Source organism: Ruditapes philippinarum, unplaced genomic scaffold, assembly GCF_026571515.1.
Source record: "Ruditapes philippinarum isolate M1 unplaced genomic scaffold, ASM2657151v2 ctg1455_1_1_1_1, whole genome shotgun sequence".
Lineage (NCBI taxonomy): Eukaryota > Metazoa > Mollusca > Bivalvia > Venerida > Veneridae > Ruditapes > Ruditapes philippinarum.
Window position 1 is genome coordinate 132,836 of NW_026854997.1, and position 20,046 is coordinate 152,881.

A 20,046-nucleotide genomic window follows, 5' to 3' on the forward strand; every position below is an offset into this window, starting at 1 on the left:
TAAATGAAACAGTAAGACGTTTCAATTAGAATAAACAAGTTGTCGTGACTAAAGAGTTTCGTTATTGAGAAAAGTTGAGATCCTTCAAGAGCACTAAGAACACTAGAACAAAAGAAAAAAAGAATTAAAATGACCAGCTCTGTTTGAGAGATAATGTGGATCGAATGCAACATCCCGTATTAATCCATGGCCTCATTTTGGAAATAATTATGTTTCCGGTCATTAGCCCGAATAATCATCACTTCTGAAAATACATTTTATTAAGTAAATTGTATAGTACGTGAGCATTGACGAAGCAGAATGTCATTTCTTTAAGCGAAGCAAAAGGAAACTGGCAGAAACAAGGGTTAGACTGTTCTATCAAAAACGTAGAAACCTGAGTTTTTGACGAAGGTGGAGTTTAGTATTTTTGTACTGCCGGCTAACAGGGCTGTCTTATGATCAATGCAAAACCTAACTTATGCTAGACGTGAGAGTCTGATATCACGACTGGTTATACTATTACAGTAAAACACGTATATTAAGACCACCAACGGAAATGAACTAAAGTGGTGTAATCGTTAACTTTAATTGCGGGGTTTTCTCATTAGCAGATATCTTGATCATGTCATATATATTTCATGACCATATTTTGGTCATTTTGAAGAACAAGTTCATTTTTATAACTTTTAAATGCTACTATAAAAAGGTGTTATAATAAAAAGCTGTTATAATATTTAAACTGATGAAAGCAGGAAATAATTCTGAAGAAATTTAAATATTAAATTCTCGTTGGTCTGCTTTCAATATTAAATCACGTATATAATTTACCTATCAATTAGAAAAGTAAATGCTTCGAAAAATAATTTCAGAAACAATATTAAATCCCACTGAAATTTATTTTCTCACCGTAATTTATGCATTTGTAAGTTTATTGGCAAATCAAGAACAAAATTACCTTAATTTACATACATTATAATTATGGCAAAACATTTAACATCAATATCAATTGTATATAAGTAGGCAAAGCTTATGAACGGTGAAGTCGGTTAAAAAGAAGTTTTCCGTTTGAGATGTGTCATTCGGTACTCACCGATTATCATTAATCCGAAAAGTTGTGGTTGTTCCAGTCAATCGCAACTACTCGGCCCTTTCCGCCAGTCTTCGGATAAGGATTATCATAGATAATAGCCGAGGCCGTTCCGAATGTGTTCCAGTATCGGAATACCACGCCTATTATCAGTGAGTTACCCCCCCCCCCCCCCCCCGCTAACTATAACTAACACTGAAAATTTCATTTGGAAAACTTGTTCCGGTTAGGTGGTTTTCTGCTTACAATTGTTAGTGCATGATTGAACGGGAAATCAGCTGCAATCGTGCCAATCGCAACTTTGCGGCCTTTCCGTCACTGTTCGGATTAATGATTATAGCCGATGTAGTTCCGATTGCAATCGTGACAATTCGGGTGATTCCGTCACACTGCGGAATCAGACGAAGTATTATTACAGTTTGTTTATATAAATGGGATTCGTATTTTTACTTGACTTATTGATTTAAACCGTAATAAATTATAAACGAAATTGTTCCGTTTCAATTCTTTTTCAAGACGCAAAAGTTAGTTTCTTTTATAATTGTTTTTTGTCTGTATTAGTTTTATACAATAGAGGATGTTGACTGTAGTAGTATTCCGTCTTCAAAGGGTGGTCCAAATCACACAGAATATTAGTGCATGATCGAGTTATATTTAGATCTACTGAACTTGGTGAGGTAATCTAAAAATAGCCCATGCATATCATTATTAGTTTTATACAATAGAGAATTAATAGATTTCAAATCGTTTTGACAAAAATATTCGTTTTTACAAAAATAAAAACAACTAAAAATGTTGGGATGAAATCACAACTGTGCAAGCCTTTCCTTTTAAAAGGAAACTTTACTTTTTTATTTAATTTCCTTTCAATTAAGTATACACGTATAGTCTAAAGCTGCAAGCAAAAGTCCGGGCCCGTTTCGCCTTTGATTTCCCCTAATACTTTTAAAACGTATACATTACATGTATACAGTATTCAAATCATAACAGTTAAAAATCTTGAGCATCAAGTTTCATGCCTAAAACTATTCAAGAGGCTAATAATAGCAAACTTGTGCTCTAAGTAGGGGTTGACTGGATTACCAGTGGGGTCAAATAAAGAATAAAACAATGAATTGGAACTGAAATTGTTATGTATGAAAACGTGTGGTTTATTATGTTGACATCCACAATAGCAGACGGAGTTTTGATGTTTATCTCCCCCCCCAAAAGTTAACCTCTTGAATTAATATAATAACTATCACTTTAAGAGAAGTTTTCAAGGTGTCCATAATAGGATGTTTTAATATTATAATCTTATAAATATGATCAGAATGTTTATTTATGAAACTGTTTTAATATCCTAACATTTATGCAGTGGATCACTTGTTGTCCTACGCAGATTTCGGATGAATGGGGGGGGGGGAATCCGTTGCTATGGAAAACCGTACAGTAGTTAGGTCTATGTTTGCTTCTAAATAGTTTAATTAAGTTTAGATGGCCAAAATGCACCTTACATGATTTACATGACAATGCGTGATTTGACTTTATAGAATACAGGGTCTTTTCAAATATTTGAAAGACCCTTCTGTAATTAATGGCATTAATTTTGGAAATATGTAAATTAGTGTAGCTACCCAATAGCCATGGTCTACACTTCTAAGAAAGTGAGAATTTTTTAATTATCTACCTAATTTCTAATACTCCTGAAAATCTTTATTGTACTTATTGTACACAAAAAAATGTACGTAAAGACAATGAAGAGCAAAAACAACATTTCTCGGTGTGTATGTCCCCAAACCCCTCAAAATGTTGCAAACTCTGTTTCATTGACCCCGTTCGTAGGCTGTGGTGGTAAATGCAAGCTATCATGCACGCCCCTTAGTCCAAGCCTAAGCAGAATTAAACATTTTAGTAATTAATTTTAATTTATGGTGAAATATTGAATTTATAAATATCCGCAGAATTGTTCATAATGCAGTGATCATGAAACCGTCAATGTGACACACTCGTGTACATGAAAAGTCACGAAATAAAACAATGCTAGTGATCTACCATAACAGAAAAAACAATGGGCTAAACTAAATAAAGTGGAATTTGGAAAGAAGATCAGATGTTACGAATCCGGACAAGAGGTCGGTCTTAAACATATTTAGGCCAATCTGATATAATCTAAAACGCAGGTGCACGTATCAAAATAACTTTTAACATAATCTAAGGTATTCAATTCTAAATGTCCTTTTACTAAACAATGTCAAAATTTATATAATTGTCCTATGCATATGTTTGCTTTTGCTCTTCTTAGTTTGAATCGTAGTCTTTTTCACTTTTTCATCTTAATTCTTTCAAATATATATCTAGATAAAATATTTTATTATATACTTATAAATAAAATATTGAAAATATTGATGAAATAAAATGCATATATTTATTTTCCGTACTTTCATTGTAAAAATTTATTTTTCACTGCAGTGAAACATATTTTCGTATTTTCACTGGTGTCTTGCCGGGCTTTTTTCTTCTTAATTTAGTCATTACACAAAACTGAAGGGAATTCTTCACTATTCATAAGGTATAAAAGAGAAAAGTATATAATAAACAGAAAATTCAAGTTATTTTCTATAAAAAAATTATTTCATCTTGTGGTATGAAAATTATCAGATTTCACTCGTGGCTACTGCCACTTGTGAAATATTTATTTTTATACCACTCGATGAAAAGAAATCCTATATTTATAGAAATACTTGAATATCCTCCATTGGAGTACAGTACACTGTTTTTTGGTGTTTAAAATAAACATCATATTCTTCACGTACTTGTTTTGCAAAACTTGCCAGCTATGGGTGAGTACTATTCGCCGATCTCTTCTCGGTAATTCACTGTCTCTCCCGGTTTATTTTGAACGGGAATTACTACAGACCGACAAATAAATATTGTTCCTTGTTCTTTTTTTGTAATAAAAGGAAGTATTGATGTTGGTTTAAATAATGTCATTGTACCGCCTACATTTAAGCTTCATTTTCATCGGTTATTTATGGGGTAAAATATACTTGCTTGTATTTAGAAAGATTTGGGTTAAATAAATGCGCATGCGGTCAAACCAACAAAAACACACTTCGGCAAAAAATTTGGCCTTTTTTGGGCAATAATCAAGAAAATATCTAAAACATGGAGAGTCCGCCGTCTATAGAGACGGTAAACCAAGCTCTCCAAGCTTTGTACAACAACCAGATGTTGTCGGAAAGAAAAGGCATCTGTGTGGTTGGGAGAACTGCAGAGATCGTAATCTTGTTTTTTAAAAGTATGGTGGGTGGGGTAAACCGCTAAATTATTTGCAAAGGACAGTGAGCCCAGTTATGAATCCATCTTTTATAAGAAAATAATACTAAAAATTATCCCTGTTTAGACGTCGGAGTCCAATATTCAATTATTTATAATATGAAAAAGGCAAAGCCTCAAAGTAAAAAGTTGTTATTTACTTTGGTATAAATTGAACAGAGGTGTGAAGGTGTGAAAGGCAACAAAAAAACTGTTGTGTTTTAAATGAAAGATGTTTGCATTGTATTCATACAGTTGACTGGTTACTAAACAATTAGATATGACATGAATATATGTTGTAAATATTGTTTGTAAAAAGTATGTTAAAACTATAAAGTTGTAAATATGTTATGTTAACTTTAAAGTACATTATGATTTTATTTCTTTGCTGAATAATACTTGCAATTATTTGTTTGACACTGTATTTATTCAAACTTTGATGAATATATAAAAGTAATGGTACTGATACTTAATTACTGCACCAAAAAAAGTACTGGTACTGCAGTACCGAGCTAAAATCTAGTACTGGTACTGGTAATGGTACTGCAAAACTTGCCAAGTACTGGTACTGGTACTTAATTACTACACCCTTAGTACTGATGCAGCTATGGGTGAGTACTATTCGCCGATCTCTTCTCGGTAATTCACTGTCTCTCCCGGTTTATTTTGAACGGGAATTACTACAGACCGACAAATAAATATTGTTCCTTGTTCTTTTTTTGTAATAAAAGGAAGTATTGATGTTGGTTTAAATAATGTCATTGTACCGCCTACATTTAAGCTTCATTTTCATCGGTTATTTATGGGGTAAAATATACTTGCTTGTATTTAGAAAGATTTGGGTTAAATAAATGCGCATGCGGTCAAACCAACAAAACACACTTCCGGCAAAAAATTTGGCCTTTTTGGGCAATAATCAAGAAAATATCTAAAACATGGAGAGTCCGCCGTCTATAGAGACGGTAAACCAAGCTCTCCAAGCTTTGTACAACAACCCAGATGTTGTCGGAAAAGAAAAGGCATCTGTGTGGTTGGGAGAACTGCAGAGATCGGTAATCTTGTTTTTAAAAGTATGGTGGGTGGGGTAAACCGCTAAATTATTTGCAAAGTACAGTGAGCCCAGTTATGAATCCATCTTTTGTAAGAAAATAATACTAAAAATTATCCCTGTTTAGACGTCGGAGTCCAATATTCAATTATTTATAATATGAAAAAGGCAAAGCCTCAAAGCGAGCTCTAATGTACTTTTAACATGAAATAGTATGAAATAATTGCTCATTTTTATTTCAAATGCAGTGATGAGTGCGTGTGACGTTACACGTAGATCTACTGTGTTAAATATGGCTCCGCCCCTGTCGTAAAATGAATAACAAGTTTTGAAAACGTTGATAAAACTTTGTTTATTTTATTTCACTCTACAGTATAATTTTTCAAGCGAAATAAAGATTATTAAAAGTGAAATAAATGTTAAACTTAAAACGTTAACGACATTAAAATAGCGTACTTGATTTGTTTGTTTTGCACGTGCTGTTTGGCGCTACATTATTACGTCACGTAAACAATACTTTAAACATCTGTACAGCGTTAAGGACTGAATAAAAGATATTGGTGTGCGGATTCATTTTCTTAGTTAGACCATTTTCTTTCATTCTAGATAGGTTTCACAACAAAATTCGACAAAAAGTTGTTTTAATTTATCAGATTTTTCAAACAAAATGGCGCCTTCAATTTTCATTTTACATTTCCGTTCGATATTTTATCGACAGCTTCCGTTATTCTGGTTTCCTGTCCAATTATGGTTCCCATAGACGTGCGCGGGTGACCAGTCTACACATCCGTTTTCAGTCAGAATTCCTCAGTTTTTATCGTTATCTTTAAATTCGAAAGGTTGCGATGTGTCCAATTCGGTACTTCGAACGAAAGTTTTCAAAACCATCACTTAGCAGGTACTCGCGTTACCATAAAGCTTGCTTTGCAAGCAGGCCCTTTGGGCCAGCTTGTCGAGCTCGCTATTAAAGTCCTGAAATCGAAACAATTTGTCCCGAGGGGGTTATAGATACTGAAGTATGTTCACCAACGCTGAATTCGATAAAAAACTACCTCGATAAGGTTACGAAAAACAAGTTATATACTGTTATACCGGATAATAATCACTGGGTGTCAGTCCTCGAGGGGGTTGTAAGAGATTTCTGATCTCGCAACTCTACGCTGGATAAAGTAAAGTATAAGATATTTCTGATCTAGCGACCCTACGCTGGATAAAGTAAAGTAAAGTATGTCCATTTGTATTTGATAATTATGCCTTATTCCCATCGATTCGTGCGGCACCTTCCTATCGATTAGGGACATTAATAATTGTCTGGTATTAATATTTCTGCAAGGACATACACCATCCGAAAACTACACAAGGTTTATTAAACACTTGATTTGACAATCCTATTCAATCAAAATGAGTAATTGAATAGGTGTAAATGTGCTTACCCTACAATCAGCTGATGACCTAATTACTTTAAAATATTTGATATTGATGTTATAATTTATCAAACACAGTTACAATTAAGCCAAAAAAATATTCATTATGATGTTAGAATTTACTTGAGACTCTGAAACTTATATTGATCAGATTGGACTGAAAATAACAATGCGAACATGTAGTGGTGTGAGCACCTATATTTTGATGATGTCACAAGGTGAATCAGATTTGATTATAGGCCTACAAGCTGATCCAGGATTATGCAAATCATGGCCAGTGACACGGATCGTTTCATGCATTTCTTACTTATCAACTCGCTCCCAAGAGGACTTACACCTTAGCCATTTTTTTCCTTTTGTAAGTTGAACCAAATAATGGATCCATTCACAATCAAAGAACAAGAACGGTCTTTCACAATTTTCAGAATGCGTCCAATGAGCCCTTTCATATTTTATAATATGATTCATAATTCTCATAATTCTGGGCAAATTCGCCATCTACATCAATCAGCCTGATAATTTTTGTCTTCTGCATAACACATTTTAGTCATTAACAAGGCTTATCATAAAATGTCATAAAAAATCATATTTCCAAAAAAGAAATAAAAATTTTTCTTTTAAACTTTGTTTAGTGAGAATAATATTTGACATAAACAGAAAGAAAAATAGTTTGCTACTGTCACTATTATGAGAATTATTTCCCCTTTTTCATGTCTTTTAAGCACATAACTTTTGAAGTCCTTAAGAAGTATGTTACATTTATGCAAAGTGTAAAACAAAATAGGTTAAATAACTATTTTATGCTTTAATTAATTGCGCCAAGACCTGTCGGCATACATTTCATTCACTTTTCAGAAAAAACTTCAAAGTATAATGTTCAGTTTCTAAGAATTATCAATATATAAATGCCAGAAACAGAATGTTTAATCCAAATTTATAGAACAAAGGTACTGGCGCAATAATCTAGAGCAAAATGAAGTTGTTGGATACATTTCTATTTAGAATTTTACATTACGATATAATTTTTATGGACTTTAAATATTTTGTCTCTTAAAAATGGGAAAAAGTTAAAATTCTAAGAAAATAAAAGATAATCAAAATATTTTTATTTTGATTTTTATCATATATCAATGCTTAGTAAACAAATCAAGTGAGAAAGAAACATATCAATTATTTTTCTAGAAATAGGATATTTTATGTCTTGAGCCTGTTAACCCATTAAGCGATATACACGCCTATAACGCCTTTTTCACTCCACCCCAACCCCCTTTATTGTTGTCTCAAATGGTGAAAAAGTGCCTAATTTAGGGCCCCAACACTTGTTTTTGTTTGAGAAACGTTGTTAAAAAAAGTGACCCCTTTTCCAACGCCCCCCCCCCCACCAATGACCGAAAGATACATCAGGGGGTTGCAAGAAGGGGGATGTGCCCCCTTCTGTTTAGGGGGTTTGAAAGGGGACGGCAGTCCCCCTAATGCCAAGAAAATTTTGGACTTGTGAGAGGCTAAAAATGACCCCAGATTGATAATAAGGTAAGGTGAACCCCAACACTGAAAAGCATTTGACCAGGGCTCGAATTTAACACTCGCAAACTCGCAAAATGCTAGTTGAAAAAAGATTTTGCGAGTTAGATTTATGACTACTCGCAATTTTTTGCGAGTTGAAGAAAAAATTGAATAAGCTCGTCAGTAAATTCCGAAATAAAATTGGGGCGTAATATTCGCAGGTAGCCGAGTTATAAACTATGCGCGCACTTGCTGTCTGGTTTACATTTTCTATACCTTAACCTCGTTAACAAATTTACACCAGTCCAAATGCTGTATGGTTTACATTTTCTATACCTTAACCTCGTACACAAATTTAAACCAGTCCAAATGTCATTTTGTCCGTGTAAATCAAGCGTGATCGGAATAAAATGTCTAAACGAAAAATAACGAACTTCTTCCCACTTACTGAAGCAAATGTGTCTTCCAATAACAATGCTCTGAGTACAGAAGACGATTCACAGTCTATCAAAAATAAGACAATCAGACCTTCAGTTAAAACGGTTAAAAATTGGGAGAAAGAACTGCATGTCAGTCTTACGTACTAACTCGATGACGATGGAAATGTTGCCAAAATATTTTGCGCCGATTGTTGTGCGCATAATCCAGAGACATCGTCGGTATGCGACAATATTGCATTATTATTTTTTTACATGTAGATTGACATTTGATAAGAACCCCTGTCCCCTAAATCAAGTTTTTGAGTAGAAAGTTACGTTGCTGATTCGTACCCCGGGCAGTTCGAACTCGTCCAAATAAATAACAATTTTTAACAATTTTGGAATTAAAAAATCATTGTCGTAAAAAGTGCTAGTTGAATTCAGTTTTTTGCTAGTTAAAATTTTGTCCACTAGCAATAAATTGTTAGTGGCCAAAAAAGTTAAATTCGAGCCCTGATTTGACTCTATCTCAATCAATTGAGAAGTTGCAGCACTTTGAAATCAATTTTGATGGAAAAAATCAACGCAAAATAGTGATTTTTGGCAATTTTGTGATGTCCCCTGGTTGCCGTGGTAATAGAAAATTTAAGCCTGAGCATGTTGTTGCAAGGGCAATGGTCCAGTCAACATTTGTGTCTAGTTTGATTAGTATTGAAGCAGTTTTTATAGTATTATCGCAATTTGAACTTGTAACAGGAGACTTTTCAATGAAAACAGCCATTTTTCACAAAATTCTTATGAAGTAATGGGTCTCAATTTACTGTTGTGTTGTTGTATTATTTAAAATTTTAATGTCCTGTCACTGCCAATATTCAAATGGAAATTTGAATTGCTTCCAATTTGATTTGCAGATTTTTTTATATTAGGGGAACGGCCAGAAAAAAAGTTAGATACGTAGAACAAACCGGCAAACTTATTTATAAGGGGATATTGTAAATCAAACACATTATATTAAAATGATTTATATATATATATACTTTATGCAACTTTATTATCAATATCTATCAGCTTGCAGTGATTTTTCTCACTTAATTTGGTAGAGGCCTTAGCCTCTTGATTTTGGGGAAAATTATTGCTAAAATTGCAAATTTGGGAAGCCAGAAAGCAGGTTTTAGTTCAGATTTTTGGGAAAACTGCATGATTTTAAAGAAAATTTCAATTTGGAAGAGGCCTTTTTTCAGAGTCTGTTATATAAGCAGGAAAATCACTGGCTTGCTGTTATTATCATCTGCTACATTTGTATCAATCAATATACAAGTTAGACTTTTTCATAGAGATTTTTGGCAACTAGAAGTATATTAACCCCTTGGATATGCCTTTACATTTCAGGTGCATGCATGGCAGGTGGCAGACCAGTTGCTGACATTACATCAGAGTCTAGAAGCTTGTTACTTTGCTGCTCAGACAATGAGAACAAAGGTATTTGAATATTACTCGATATACAGGCACATATTTTATAAGTAAAGAATCTGAAGTACTACTATTTCTTTGAGGATGAACAAAAATTGAAGATATTGCATCTTCAGGGCTCACACTGGCTCAAATAAAATAATAGCCAATAATTTCAACTTAAAAAAATAATAGCCAAAAGTTCAGCACACTATTCACGAATTAATGATTAACAACATAAGCAGTTGATTTTATACATTACATTTATATCTTTCAGTTTTATAAGGATTCTCAAATAAACTGATACATTTGTGTATATTGATAACTACATTTTTTTAAATAGAACCACAACTTTAATTGTTATTAAAGAACAGAATAAAAACGTTATTATTAGTATAATAACTGTATAACAATAATATTAAAGATTCATTTTAACTTTACATAATGCTGTTATCAGACAACTTTTTTTGTTTGTTCTAATCAAATTTTGTCAGCTATAACCATTAACACAGAATTGGAGTAGATCAAGGACATATTAGCCTATAGAAATAACACAAGTTTGCAAACTCATTCACAGAATGCAGCCTTTTTTCTGAATAATTTACTGAAAAATATCATCATCACCAATGTAATACAAATTTTCTGCCATAGTAGTAAAGATTTTTAAACAGAACATAGCTTATTTCACCTTTAAATAAATATCAAAATTATCGGTGTCGCGAAAATATGTGACAATCGGATTTTTCCTGTTTTCTGAAGAAAAATTCACAATTTTGGTTGTTGTGCAAATAGTTGTTTGGAATTTAATACTTTTTAAATATTTAACCATTGTTTTCCACTGGCGATTTAGTCAAGTAGCTTTAAATAAAAAAAAATAAAAATTTGCAATTACTGGAATTCACGGTAAATTTTGGGTAAGTCAATATTCAGTTTATCAATTTTAAAACGATTTTGTGGCTAATTGACGGATATTTGATGGCTATTATAAATGCTGGACAATATCTTTAAAGTACTTATACAATTATACATCTCACATGTATTTTATCACTTGAGGCAATATAGTTAGCAGCACGTGACCGCTCAATTCAATGCACCCCGCTGGTGTTAATTGGGTCTGCTGCATTCATTATCGATTTTTACACCTTATATAAACACTGTTGGAAGAAAAAAGTAATCGCCAGATTTTGTAGCCAAAATGCAAAAATAATCGCCAATCTTATAAAATAATCGCAAATGGCGACCGACAGCGTGAGCCCTGCATCTTATATCATTGAAAATTGAATATTTATTCAAGTTTAGGGACTGAGGGTAGCTTAAGTTCTGTTTCGGCCAAAATGTTCATTTTTAGCTCTACTGTTGAAGAATAGGTTGAGCTTTTGTATGTGTCAATCAAATGTCAACGTCATACTTTGGTTAAAACTTAAGATATAAGCTGAACAGCCTTAATCATTTAAAGGTATATTAATTTTTTTTACCTTTGACAAAATTCATATGATAATAAAGCTAGAAATAAATTGATATAGACCAAATGAAACATCACATACCTGTTCAGTTTGAAATGATTAAAGCATTAGAAGTTTACAATTTTACTTTAAGTGATTTTAAAAGTCTGTCGAAATGCTGATTTGCACTGTTTTTTATTCAGTCAGTATATATTTTGAAATTTTCCTTTTAAGTGATGAATAGTTTTGCTTATATTGAAATATACTTGTTATTTAATTGCATGAAAATTGTTAAATGTGATTGTTCCCTCCGAAAAATAACTGGTCTCTGTTTTTGAATGCCTGGACAAAATCATAGAGGCTGCTTAACTTGAATCTTTCATTACATTTTCAGATACAGTATGCTTTTCATGAACTTCCAGCAAATGTCCACCAGGTGAGCCATTTTTGTAAAAAAATATTTTAGTTTCACGTTGTAAGGTGACTTTCAAGCTTTACTGGCTGTAAAAGACCTCTAGTGGTGTGCCCTTCTGTGCATAATTTCAGCCAAGTTCTAGCATCTGCGTAGAATCACTGTTGTCCATAAGCTAGCTGGATAGCTTCCTCATCTGAAAGAATCCAAAGACCCTAGAGGATTTTTAACCCACAGCTATTAGGGGCTTATGGTTTGAAGTCGACAACCTTAACCACTCAGCCATGGATGCCCCTCTGGATACTTGATTAGGTGAGCAATATGGTAAGTATTAAACAAATAAATGATCTATAATTTCAAGCATATGTGAATTGTGTTCAATGATGCTATTTGCTGCAGTAATTTGACATTAAACTTAAGTACAGTTTTTTCATCATTTCATTTTTGATAAGCAATCTGAATATATATTTATTGATTACTTTCTTCAAAAAAACATGACAACATTGAACAACAAAATTTTATGAGTGATTTCTTTAAAACCTATAAATGCTTCTGAAACACTTAAAAGTTTTTACTAAACAATTGTTTTTACATATTTTTCAGTCTTTACGAGATTCATTGATGGAACATGCAGGCAAGGTTACCGGGGAAACAAATCACGTCATAGTTACACAGGTGCGTTTTTAATGCTTGGAAACAAAATATGTACATTGTACTATTCTCATGCTGGCTCTTAATACCCAAGACACTTAAACCTTTTAGTTTGAGATTCTGCCTTTTACATATTTTTAAGGAAATTCGACCACTTTGTCATCATTAATTGCATTACAGAATGTAAGTTATTATACTGCTTTTGCTCATTATAAAGCCGTATTTACTATCAGTCCTGTAATATTTCAGGGCCGGTAAAATCTGGTTTCCACTGTCTTACTGATCAATTTTACCTGAAGCATTTCTTTACTTGTCTATCGTAAATTCTTGACAATTTCCACTTGTCCGCAGTGTCTATTCTAGGAATTGAAAAATAGGGGTGATTTTCCCCCCTCCATTTCAAAAAAGGGGGCGATTTTCAAAATCAAGGGGTGCCAATATAAACTGCCAATGTTAAATCGTCTGCATTAAGTTTACACTGAGGCGTTCAACCGATGAAATAATTAAAACGATAATATTTATTAAGGCAGCAGAAGTTGTCCCCCCTTAATTTTTAAACGAAAACATATTATTACAGAACTGCCGCGATTGATTATAAAGGGATTGGCAATACAAATAATCGACCTATCTTTCACGTCTAGATCGTAGCCAAGCTAGGAATTGCCTCATTTTTCTTGATTATTTGCTACACTTAAATGGCGCCCAACTGTCAGACGTCGCTGTCAGACCTAGCACACTAGTTCCGGTCGATACGGAACATTCCTTTAATTTCCGTCAACTCACGTAACCAATACCATACGGTACTTAATTATTATAATTAGCTTACAGTTACCTCCCTTCGGTTTTCGGCGTAAATGTAAACAAAACAACCAAATATAATGTGGGATGGAAGTTTTACGGTTTTATTAGCTCACCTGTCACAAAGTGACAGGGTGAGCTTTTGTGATCGCTTTTCGTCCGGCGTCCGGCCGTCCGTCGTCCGTCCGTCGTCCGTCCGTCCGTAAACTTTTGCTTTAAATGACATCTCCTCATAAACCACTGAGCCAATTTCATCCAAACTTCACAGGAATGTTCCTTTGGTGGTCACCTTTAAAAATTGTTCAAAGAATTTAATTCCATGCAGAACTCTGGTTGCCATGGCAACCGAAAGAAAAATCTTTAAATATCTTCTTTGAAACAACCCTAAGAGCTAGAGCTTAGATATTTGGCATGAAACATCTTCTAGTGAGTGTCTACCAAGTTTGTTCAAATAAAAGCCCTGGGGTCAAAATTGGCCCCGCCCCAGGGGGTCATTGATTTTCCCTATATGCATATAGTAAAAACTTAAAAAATCTTCTTTTAAAGAACCCAAAGAGCTAGAGCTAAGATATTTGGCATGAAACATCTTCTAGTGAGTGTCTACCAAGTTTGTTCAAATAAAAGCCCTAGGGTCAAAATTGGCCCCGCCCCGGGGGGTCATTGATTTTCCCTATATGCATATAGTAAAAACTTAAAAAATCTTCTTTTAAAGAACCGTAAGAGCTAGAGCTTTGATATTTGGCATGAAACATCTTCTAGTGAATGTCTACCAAGTTTGTTCAAATAAAAGCCCTGGGGTCAAAATTGGCCCCGCCCCAGGGGGTCATTGATTTTCCCTATATGCATATAGTAAAAACTTAAAAAATCTTCTTTTAAAGAACCATAAGAGCTAGAGCTTAGATATTTGGCATGAAACATCTTCTAGTGAATGTCTACCAAGTTTGTTCAAATAAAAGCCCTGGGTCAAAATTGACCCCGCCCAGGGGGTCATAGATTTTCCCTATATGCATATAGTAAAAACTTAAAAAATCTTCTTTTAAAGAACCCAAAGAGCTAGAGCTAAGATATTTAGCATGAAACATCTTCTAATGAGTGTCTACCAAGTTTGTTCAAATAAAAGCCCTGGGGTCAAAATTGGCCCCGCCCCGGGGGGGTCATTGATTTTCCCTATATGCATATAGTAAAAACTTAAAAAATCTTCTTTTAAAGAACTCAAAGAGCTAGAGCTAAGATATTTAGCATGAAACATGTTCTAATGGGTGTCTACCAAGTATGTTCAAATAAAAGCCCTGGGGTCAAAACTGGCCCCGCCCGGGGGGGGGGGGTCATTGATTTTCCTTATAAGTGTATAGCAAAAACTTAAAAATCTTCTTTGAAAAAACCCAAATAGCTAGAGTTTAGATATTAAGCATGAAACATCTTTAAGTAAATATCTACAAAGTTTGTTCAAATAAAAGCCCGGGGTCAAAACTGGCCCTGCCCCAGGGGTGTCATTGTTTTTTACTATATGTGTATAGTAAAAACTTTAAAAATCTTCTTTTAAAAAACCCAATGAGCTAGAACTTAGATGTTTAGCATGAAACATCTTCTTATGGGTGTCTACCAAGTCTGTTCAAATAAACAAATATAAACCCTTGGGTAAAAATTGGCCCGGGGGGGGGGGGGGGGGCTATATACAGGTGAGCGACCTCAGGGCCATCATGGCCCTCTTGTTAACTTTTTTTATAGATGCGCGATTTTCACGCACATGATTTTGAATTGTACGCGATCTCTGAAATACTAGCGTGAATCGCGCAATCGCGCGTCCTAGAATAGACACTGTTGTCCGTACAAGGTGTGAGACAAACTGGGCAATACGGACAAATGATTTTGCTGACCTGATGTGTCCTCTGCAGGAAATTATAACTTATCCATAATTACTTAACTTTTACCCATTTCAATGGTACAAATGTTAGCAAACTTCTGAGTACCAGCCTTTTTTGCTCACCTGTCACAAAATGACATGGTGAGCTTTTGTGATCGCTTTTCGTCAGTCATCAGTCCGTAAACTTTTACTTTAAATGATATCTCCTCATAAACCACTAAGCCAATTTCATCCAAACTTCACAGGAATGTCCCTTTGGTAGTCTACTTAAAAAATTGTTCAAAGAATTTAATTTCATGATGAACTCTGGTTGCCATGGCAACCAGAAGAAAAAACTTAAAAAATCTTCTTTTAAAAAACCAAAAAAGCTAGAGCTTAAATATTTGACATGAAACATCATCTAGTCAGTGTCTACCAAGTTTTTTTAAAATAAAAGCCCTGAGGACAAAATTGATCCAACCCTGTGGGGGTCATTGATTTTCCTTATTTGTATATAGTAAAAAGTTGAAAAATCTTCTTTAAAAAAGAGCCAAAGAGCTAGAGCATAGATATTAAACATGAAACATCTTCTAGTGCGTGTCAACCAAGTTTGTTCAAATTAGAGCCCTATGGTCAAAATTGGCCCTGTTCAAGGGGGTCATTATTTTTCCCTTTATGTTATTATAACTAAAAAAAAACTTCTTTTAAAATACCCAAAGAGCTGGAGCTAAAATATTCAGCATTCAACATCTTGTAATGGTTGTCTACCAAGTTTGTTCAAGTTTGAGCCCTGGGGTTTAAATTGGCCCTGTCCCGGGAGTTTCTGATATTTCAGTGCCATGGCCCTGTTGTTTAAGTTATTTTTGAAGCTAATATTTAGAAAGAGCAATGATTTACAGTTGTCATGGTCATATTTCCTTGATGTAACTACAGGATCTGTCCAAATTAGTCATGATGATAACAATCCAGACCTCAGCAACTGTGCCTCCCCTGATACAAACAAAGTTACAGTTTTAACTTCATAGTGCAATTCTGTTTACGATAGATTAATCAAATAGTTGCTTTTATTTTTAAAGCTGTAACTGCAAAATTTTGTTTTTACCCCCTATAAGCTGGGAAAACACAATTTTTTTTTTTTATCCGGAGAAAGTCTATTGAGTGAAGCTCTAAGTTTCTTTTTTTTTCTGTAAAAATTCATACATTTCATTTCCCGTTTTCTTTTATCTATTTCAGTTGAGCTTGGCCTTGGCTGACCTCGCCTTACAAATGATAACCTGGGAGCATCCTGTACAAGATCTAGTTCAAAAGTAAGTAGTGCATATTGGTCATAGGTTTTGATAAGCATGTGAACATTGCAATGTGTTAATACAAAGATAAGCCCATGACTGTGAAAAATGTCTGTAGTCATGACTGTTAAGGTTAATTTAGTTTATCAGTTTTAAGGTTACATGTATATACTGACAAGTATTGACAAATTCTTTATTATGAACATTGTTTTAGTGTTCTCATAAATACCATTTTGACTATAAAAATGTCTTTAGTCATGAGTCTAAGAGTGGCAGTAATATTTTAATTTTACTAATTTACAGTTTTAGCTTAATGAACTTACAATTTCAACATCATAAATTCACAATTTTTTCACAGTTTTAGCTTGATGAATTTACAATTTCAACTTCATAAATTCCAATTAATCTTTTTACAATTTAATAAAGATTTATGACTTAAAACTTTAAACTTCATGAAAGTCATGAATTCAGCTTCATGAATTTATGGATTTTAATTTGTGAAGTTTTAATTCATAAATTTGTGAAGTCTGCCATGAGTTCATAAAGATAAAATTGTGCATTCATAAAGTTGAAATTCTGAATTCATTAAGTTAAATTCATGAATTTAAAATATCAGTATAACTCTTCAAAGAAGTAATATGCAGTTCATTGTCTAGTGCAGAAATCATTAAAAATGACCAAATATTATTTTAATTTCTATTGAGGAAAAAACAAACTATTTATATTTCAGGTTTGGATCAAATCCTGCACAGCTTCCATTTTTACTAGAAGTCCTTATAGTCTTGCCAGAGGAGGTAAATAATTCTATGTCTGTGATTCTAGGTAGTAAAGAAATCTTAGTGGTTAACCCTTTAAACTGTTTGAACCAAAAATTATTATCGTGTGCCACCAGTATACAGCCAGACTAGCATTGATATTCATGGCTGAGCCATATCAAATTTTCATCTTGATATCCCCAAAATTGATAATGGATGGATCCAAAAGTTTAAGCTGGACAAGTCCATTTTAGAATTTCAGCGGATTAGAGGACGAGATTAACATTCTGAAACTGCCTCACTGATTTTAGTGTAATAGTATCTTGTAAATACTGGACTATAAGAGGTAATATTGTGAAGTCTGTCATAATTATTTTCAGTCCAAATATTTGTTTATATGATTTCTAGGTCAATTTTAATATGACTATCAGAGATCAAAAACTAGTTCATTGACTTAGATATATTATATAAAGCTAAGGTTTATATTAGAACATGTTTTGAAGTCAGTTATCATGATTATAATGTATTTATGTCACAATATTTGGTTCCCTAGATTCCTTCATTGACCTTGAATGGTGATAATGAGGTGAATGAACAATAGTGGGCCTTAAAGAGCTCTTGTTTCAATGTCCTAGACAGCCAGCCTGACTCAAGACTGCTAAACCCAGGGTTGTCATTAACATTTTTTGCAGAAGGTTTGTTTCGAACTTGAGGCGGTCATTTCTGTCTTTATCATGCATAACAAAGAGTGTTTTCTTAATTTTGAGGCGGCCCATAATGCATTTGAGACAGGCAATTTGGCCTCCTGTCGCCTCTTAATGACAACCCTGTTAAAACCTGTATCCAACTGAAGCCAAATTTGTTTAGCCTTTGATACCAGTATAGAGCCAGGCCAGTCTACACATATGTACAGTCTGAACAGGCTCTATACTGTTTGTAGCTAGATTTTTGCATTTTGATCCTGAAATTTCTGAATTATAAATTTTACTTGTTTCAAATTTAATAACATAAATTCAGCAGGTACAGGGTGAATCAAAGTTAGCTAGATTATCAGAAATCGTTACATGATCTTGTAAGGAAGCTATTCCTACTAGCACAGAGATTGTCCCCATGATTGTTTTCTGATAAAGATGGTTCTTAAAGGTACACTTAGAGACAAGTGATGGAATGTCCCGCTTTGACTTTTGAAGCTAAGGTCACTGGCACATACTGTGAATACCTCTTTTATTGCTAAGTTCATGGTCACTTTGACATATACTGTGAAAATACCTTTTACATTCTTTAGTTCAAGGTGACTGACATTTGCTGTAATTTTACCTCTTCCAGTCATTAGGTCAGAGGTCAAGGTCATGAGCATATACTATGAATATCTCTCACATTCTTTAAGTCAGAGATCAAGGTAGGTCACTTTGGTGTATACTTTAATAGCGCTTCCATTCATTATGCCAAGGTCACTTTTGCATATATTATGAATACTTCTTCTAATTATTAGGTCAGAGGTCAATCATTCTGTGATTACTTCTTTCATTTATTAGGTCAGAGGTCAAGGTCACTGGTATATACTGTGACTACCTCTTCCATTCATAAGATGCAGCAAGGGAGACAGATACAAGTGTACAGAAAATCATACACGTATATATAGTTTATTTCTCGTTACAGATTAATAGCCGGTCACTACGACTAGGTGCAAACAGGAGACAGGAAGTGATCGATGAACTCAAATCCTCGTCACAGGGCGTACTACATCTTTTGGTGAGAAAAATACTACACATTTTTCTGAAACCTATGTTTTGATTTAAACATGTTTTATTTGACAAAGCTATGATTGTTTTCTCTTTAGTTTCACATTGCTTTTGCCATTATAGTTAATGTTGACATAGTCAATTATATTCTGAAGAAGACTAAATGTTGGAAGCTAAGAAAAGCATATGTTTTCATTGAACAGATTGAATATATTGATAATAAACTATATATGCCAGTCTTCAGAAAGTTTTTGTATATACCCTCTACTTTGTTTTAAATTTTAAATTTTTTTTTCCAACTTTTCTTCATGTGAAGGTCAGGTTTTGACTTTCTCAGTGTTTACATTTTTATGCAAATTCACTGAATAGCTATTGATGATAATAATTGGTTGACCAGATTTACACTAAAGAAGAAATGATTGTGTTTGTGATAATTTTATGCTCCCCGAAAAATTTCTGGGGAGCATATAGTCGCCGCCTTGTCCGTCCGTCTTTCCGTCCGTCCGTCCCCTTTTCTTGTCCGGCAACAAGAGGTATCAACATGAAACTTTGTAGGTAGATAGATCTCATTAAGTAGGTGTGCAGTGCACAAGAACCGTAACTCTGCCTTGCCTAATTTTTGAATTATTTCCCTTTGTTTATTTTTACACTTTGAACTTTGTCCGGGACATAACTCTAAAAGTATAAGAGGTATCAACATGAAACTTTGATTAGGTAGATACTAGTAGATCTCATTGAGTTAGGTGTGCAGTGCACAAGAACCGTAACTCTGCCCTTGCCTAATATTTGAATTATCCCCCTTTTTGTTTATTTTACACTTTGAACTTTGTCCGGGACATAACTCTAAAACTATAAGAGGTATCAACATGAAACTTTGTAGGTAGATAGAATTCATTTAAGTAGGTGTG

General features: G+C 33.8%; 1 protein-coding gene across 1 annotated transcript; it reads left to right on the plus strand.

Annotated features, from left to right (window-relative positions):
- Positions 1-5,197: 5,197 nt before the first annotated feature.
- Positions 5,198-17,435, plus strand: LOC132741744 (transportin-3-like; the record flags this gene model as incomplete). Its single annotated transcript, XM_060730002.1, is given in 6 exon segments — positions 5,198-5,418; positions 10,150-10,239; positions 12,046-12,087; positions 12,667-12,738; positions 16,589-16,662; positions 17,372-17,435. Coding segments are annotated over 6 exon segments (459 nt in total), but the record flags the coding sequence as incomplete, so codon positions are not given.
- Positions 17,436-20,046: the final 2,611 nt, after the last annotated feature.